We start from the raw sequence: 6,094 nt of genomic DNA, 5'->3' as shown, positions 1-6,094 counted from the left end.
AGATAGAACACATGTACTTGTATCAACACGGCACTAAATCATCGCTTGGAAGATATTTATGTTTCGATTCCCGTGTCCAGGTGTTATCTTTGAACTGCATACCAGTTTATTTACACTTTGCATAACATCTACCGACTCGGTACTTATTCAAGAACATCTTAATGGGCAAATGTAAACTGAGTAACTATTTATTTCAAAGCATTTGTGTTAAGTGAGACTTCATGTAAATATCGCAAAGCTTGTTAATTAATTTCGCAATGCATCCAATATAATTGTTCTTCACAAATATGCCTAACAATATTTCAGATGTAAATCAGATTAGTATGGGCCTAGGGTGTACACGCAAGCAAATGAAACCAAATATTTAGTTTAACTTAAAGTTTTATTGTCTTATAACAAATAAGACAGATATTAAAATAGGAATGCGGACGGCTTCCGATCAGAGTTACTTTATGTTTGTACTGCGGCGGCGGCGGCCGCTGATGCTGCATCACACCAGCGAAATCCTGTAACATCGACACAAAGGTCACGCCGGCACTCCGGAGTGGGTCCGCGTAAGCGAGGTCAAGCGAGGGTGTTAGAGCGAAGCTAGATGGAGACGGTGTTAAATCCGAGTCTGGAATACTTCCTCGAGATGAGGGACTTGCTATGGTAGCGGTGGAACCTGGCGCCCGTCGATATGTGGTGTAGGAGAGCTGTGTCTTTGGAACTCTTGTGGCTATAGCTAGAGCCTTTGGAAAGGTAGGTCCTGAGCATGCGCTCGCCCCAGGTCTGGGCGCGCGGCCGCTCCACCGGCAGGCCCTTGTTCCGCCGGTCCAGGTAATTGATCACGTCGTTGTAGTAGTTGTGCTGGTAGTCGTACAGGTAGTTGTATTGGAGGAATCTGGGCCTGGAACGTGACGCCACGGTTTAACTAATGAAACATCTTAAATATATTCTTAACTCACAATGTACACTACTTGAACGTTTTACCAATAAAACTGTTTTAATATTTAAGTAGCACAGACTTTTTATTACGTTAAAAGTGTTTGAATATTGAAAACCTGGTCGTAAACTTTTTTGTTTATTATTGTAGCGCTCCACGTTTATTGTTTGAGTTTAATTTATAACGAGTTTAATTTCAGTGGAATGTTTATTTGGTTACCTGATCCAGTGCTTAAATACTAGTTTCTTGGGTTCGGTGCCCATGACGGTTTCGGGCGCAGGGGGCTCGGCCTCTTCGGGCTTGGCTTCCGCAGCAGGCTCGGCGGCGGCGGCAGCCTCCTCCGCAGGCGGCGCCGGCGCAGGGGTCTCTTCTTCAACGTCTGCGTCGTCCCACATCTCGCAAAGGGGTACTCTGCGATCAAAAACCACAGTGTTATTGTAGGCACTTGGTAAAGCAACTTCACTAGTTTCACGACCGGACACAGCACTACATCACGGACCTAACTGGGTTTGGAGAAACGTGTGGTGCGGATGCTCGTTCGTCTACGACTGTCAGCTCCGTCCCCCGGTGGCGTACGCAGCCTCCCGATTTATCTCCCTTTGACCCCACCTGGCTGTCGCAAGCGCTATGTTTGTGCGACTCGCTGCCAATGATGTTCTGTCAATACGCTGACCGTGCATTGTATTGACAAATTCCTAGTCGTTTTTAATTAGTGTGCCAAATGACGCATTGTCTCTTTTGAAGTAGGAAAAGTGTTGTGAAAAATTAAATGTAACATTTAATTTCGTGTCATTAACATTGCATTCCGCGAGGGAACTGTAACAGATGCATAAATTCGTTTAATGATGTATTTTGTAATAATAAATCAACTCACTATTACAAATTGGTTTAATAAGATTGCGATCGCTATAATGGTGATCTACACACGAATGTATTAATCGTACCGAGGTCATTAGTTACGGGTGTCAGATGAAAAGACAAAACAAAGATATAAATTTACGTTAGAACTTATTTGAGTTGGGTGGAAATGAGCCAGACTGTCACTAACTCTAGCACAAATGATGTCACATCTGTTGTCCGAGTCCGGAAGATACATTGATTTATTTACGTGAATTTGCAAACATTACTTGATGCTGCTTCATGTGAACTTGCTCATTTGCTGATGAGACTTTCGTAGAGGCTTTTCTGTATTATTTCTTTATATCTACATACTTATACCTAACCTACATACCATACATACATGGAGGATTTTTTCCGAAATGAAGTCATATTCCCCAAAATTAATTAGGCATTCGTCTGTAAATGTTCAAAGGGACGGTGTACATCGTCCCGGATGCAGTGTCTCCTGATAATTACGCCGACGTTCCGCATGTTTTACAGTAATTAATGAGGATTAATTAGTGATTACCACACATGACACACTCACGTCGGTACCAGTGAGTGCAGCTGATACCGAGCGTGTTCAAATCGATCTATTACGCCTTGGTCAAAAGACAACAGGATTAAAATAAATGATCACATTGATCAGAAATATTGGCCTGTACCAAAATGGTATATCTGTTAAATTAGTATTTCTGTAACATATTTTTTAAATATGTATGGTAGTGGGCTGACTTATGGAAAGACAGATTGATGGTGTGGAAGGAATTGCTTCATTAGCTTAGTGTTATTCGATTCTCGTATGGGATGATTCTATGTGTTTCACAAACTGTTGTTTTGATGCATTGGTACACGCATTTATTATACAGGATAAATTCCTAGAAAAAAAAACAATAAAAACTAAAATTAAATTAAATTATATGTTTTTAGGGAGGTTGAGATAGAAATGCATTTGATAGGAATACAAAGCCTTGTTGTTGCAACCCTTAGCTTGAAATGAAATGAAAATACCGAGGTTTTTCTTACCGGTTTTTGTTTTAACTTATTAGTACGTATTGTATTTTGTGTATCAACTTCGGTGCTTGGTCTTGGGTGGAGAAATATATAGTCATTATAACAATTTATCTTTCCATTTTTAAATAATAATATGAAGATATTTATAAGATGTACAAAAAACTGTATTTCAATACTTACTCCGGTTTTAGTCTACTGTTTCTATATTTAGTAGTCACCTGATAAATATTGACATTGGTATGTAACACATTAAGACCAGGTAGACAAACGCGTGCTATGTGGCAGTTAATAAATAAGGGACATATATTATATGATTGATTTTGACATGTGATTCTGAGTCATACTAGGTATATGTCGAAGTAGGAAGCTTGTCTACACTCTTTTAAAACTTTGTCTGAAACTAGGATTTTCTTCTGTGGCATGGTGGAAACACAAGCCCTGATCAACAATTTTTATATCTTACTTAGGTATAAGGTTTCCGTGTGGGAACCGAAACGGTGCTATGTTGCCGTTGCGCGGCTGCCACCATCCGCGTACTCACTTTTAAAACACCCCTACGTTCGATCCTGATTTCGCCACATAGACTTTCATCTTTTGGGCCTCATAGATATGACATGTTTTGGGGAATTACTTTTTTATTTTATTTACTTACTTTATTATAAGATATAGGTAAATAGAACAAGACCAAAATCGGATCAGGTGTATGTCCTAAGACAATAACCAGACCAGTTACCGAAAGACATTAATCTAGCTAAGATACTTACAAGAATGAGGATTAAAGATTAAGTACCTTAAGAACAATTTGACTGTACGGTTAGCACAGTGGCTCGGCAACCGGCTGCGTGCTGCGCGCAGCGTGTTACGGGTTCAATTCTCGCAAGGAGCAACTCTTTGTGTGAACCACAAATTGTTGTTTCGGGTCTGGGTGTCATGTGTATGTGAACGTGCAAGGATGTGTGGGGCAACGTTTAAAAAAATGGTTTCATCTTTATCTAGCAATATACGTCTTTGAAATGCTGGTTTAAAGTACATCGAGTTTCATTGTACGTAGTACCATATGGCATCGTGATGGAAAAACAATGCACTATGAGCAATAGAAATCATTACCAAAAATCAAAATAATTGTGTGTGGCTAACCTAAAAAGATATCACATTGCTTTTATTTATTTACAAAATCGATCAATACAAGCATATAGCCGATATACACATGTATCTCACGTGATATTGTTGATAAATATATTTCAATCAGGTACCGACATATGTAATTAAAGGTAGCTATAATAAATCAATATTTAAAGTGATCTAAATCAAGCGATGAGATATAATATGGTACTTTCGTTGTAGCAACGTGTTGTATCTATCAATCGACAAGGGATGCTAAATTTGGTAATGAAGATTTTCCTGTACCTATATTTAACTGAGTGGAAAACAATTATTGCACAATAAAATAACATCTTACAATATATAAGTTTAGGAGAGCCATGCTTCAGCACAGATGAGCCGGCTCGACCGGAGTGATACCACGGCCTCACAGAAAACCGACGTGAAACAACGCTTGCGTTGTGTGAGTGAAGTTACCGGAGGCCTAATTACCCTCTTCCCAATCCCCAATTCCTCAACAACCCTTAAATTCCTAACACCCAAAAGCCCGGCAACGCACTTGTTATGCCTCTGGTGTTTCAGGTGTCCATGGACGGCGGCGATTGCTTACCACAAAACAGACAAAAGAAGTTTATCTGTTCTGTGTTGCTTACCATCAGATGATCCGTCTGCTAGTTTACAGGCTTATACCTTAAAAAAAATTTGGCTAATATTTATATTGATGGTATAAGCTGGTGCCGAAACATGGCTCCCCCACACTTAAAAATGTGCTACTCCAGACCATAACCACCTCTGTCTAAAAAATCCAAATCATATTTCTTATTTTTTGCGTACAACAGTAATCAATTTACATTTATACATCCTTAAATAGGGTAATGTTCTAATGTTTTGTAAGATCCATCTGGTATTTTTTCAGTCCAGTCAATCCTAATACTAAAATTTCGTATAATTAAGGGGCTAGTCTTTTTTTTTAAAACGTTGCGCCATTTTTTCGTGTGTCGTACCCAGGATACACCTGCATTCACAAACATACAAATCCATATACACATGACACCCAGACCCGACAAATCAATTTGCGGATCACAGAAAGAGTTGCTCCGTGCGGGAATCAAACCCGCTACCCGGTGCGCAGCAGCCGGTTGCCCAGCCACCGCACCAACCGTGCAGTGTTACCTCCTACTTACATAGAACTCAGCCATACCCCAACACTCATCAGTCCGAAACTCAATTGTGGGTATAGCAGCTTCACCATCCCGCATGAAACACATAGATATGTCTTTAAAAATAAACATAAACAAGTAAAACAACTTGTCTTTAACATTAAATGCTTTCAACATGAGTATGTATTTGTTTTTTAATTTCCGTAATGGGCGCGTTCGTGTGGTTCTTTGTCTTGTACTTGTGCGGGCTCTGAACAGAGGCTTGCAGTTTCCTGTGTGGGCTAAGCCTTAGTTTGTTGCATGTCATTTTATATGCATTCGTCGTTTCACCGTGTATGTACTCCTGGATTTATATTTTCTTTGTGACTTTGGTGCACTTTGTGTTGCCGTTTCCGATGCTTTGATACGGTTTTATCTTTAGGGATTTTAAAATGTTTTGTTTTACAAAATTTTCAACGGACTTTTGTTAAAATTTATATGTAGAAATGTTACCTAGATATACATTAAATAAATACTCTCCAAAGTCCTATTACAAATAATATTGAGATAGAGGTTCCCCGGGACGGCTATTTCGTGCGATTGTACAACAGATGTCGTTACTTGTCTTGCGCTGGAAGTTCCAAAGAAAATGCAAGCTTGGAATAGTTATGTATGTTCTGATATATGTACAATGTATGTACATCTCTGCCTACTATTCAGGAATTGGAAGGATTTCTGAATCCAAAAACAACTCCAATAATAAATTACCGTGTCAGGAACCGAACCCCGTTTTTCTTGCTCGGCAGTCGCACAAACCACTCAACCAATGATGCATTATAACATCATATCAGCCACAAGACTTCTACTGCTGAATGCAGGCCTTTCTCATTTACTTAGCACATATCTCCATATACATATTATCTATAGTCTACATTATAATATTACGTATTAAAACCTTACCTTAATAGAGCGCAATAACTAATTAATATTAATAATTACAGGTAATTATAACTAATAACCACATACAATAATTAAC

General features: G+C 39.1%; 1 protein-coding gene across 2 annotated transcripts; it reads right to left on the bottom strand.

Annotated features, from left to right (window-relative positions):
• Positions 1-363: 363 nt before the first annotated feature.
• On the bottom strand, positions 364-1,592 carry LOC118267000 (flightin). 2 transcript variants are annotated; one of them, XM_050704459.1, is made up of 4 exons: positions 1,425-1,592; positions 1,145-1,336; positions 631-889; positions 364-508 (listed from the first exon to the last, which is right to left on the bottom strand). In XM_050704459.1, the coding sequence occupies exons 2-4, from the start codon at positions 1,318-1,320 to the stop codon at positions 491-493; spliced, it is 453 nt and encodes a 150-aa protein (XP_050560416.1). In that variant the 5' UTR covers positions 1,321-1,336; positions 1,425-1,592; the 3' UTR covers positions 364-490. The 2 variants fall into 2 exon arrangements, with proteins under 2 accessions (XP_050560416.1, XP_035436599.1); XM_035580706.2 differs by having other exon boundaries at positions 364-889.
• Between the last annotated feature and the right edge of the window lie 4,502 nt (positions 1,593-6,094).

Source organism: Spodoptera frugiperda, chromosome 25 (genome assembly GCF_023101765.2).
Source record: "Spodoptera frugiperda isolate SF20-4 chromosome 25, AGI-APGP_CSIRO_Sfru_2.0, whole genome shotgun sequence".
Classification (NCBI taxonomy): domain Eukaryota; kingdom Metazoa; phylum Arthropoda; class Insecta; order Lepidoptera; family Noctuidae; genus Spodoptera; species Spodoptera frugiperda.
The sequence above is the reverse complement of the archived record's forward strand: the minus strand, read 5'-3'. Positions and strand labels throughout refer to the sequence as shown.

Bases quoted from the DNA above. Each gene is read 5' to 3' on its own strand.
- LOC118267000 (XM_035580706.2), bottom strand. From the start codon at position 1,320: ATGTGGGACGACGCAGACGTTGAAGAAGAGACCCCTGCGCCGGCGCCG. The intron at 890-1,144 runs GTAACCAAATAA...GTCACGTTCCAG, and splicing joins GTATTTAAGCACTGGATCAG to GCCCAGATTCCTCCAATACA.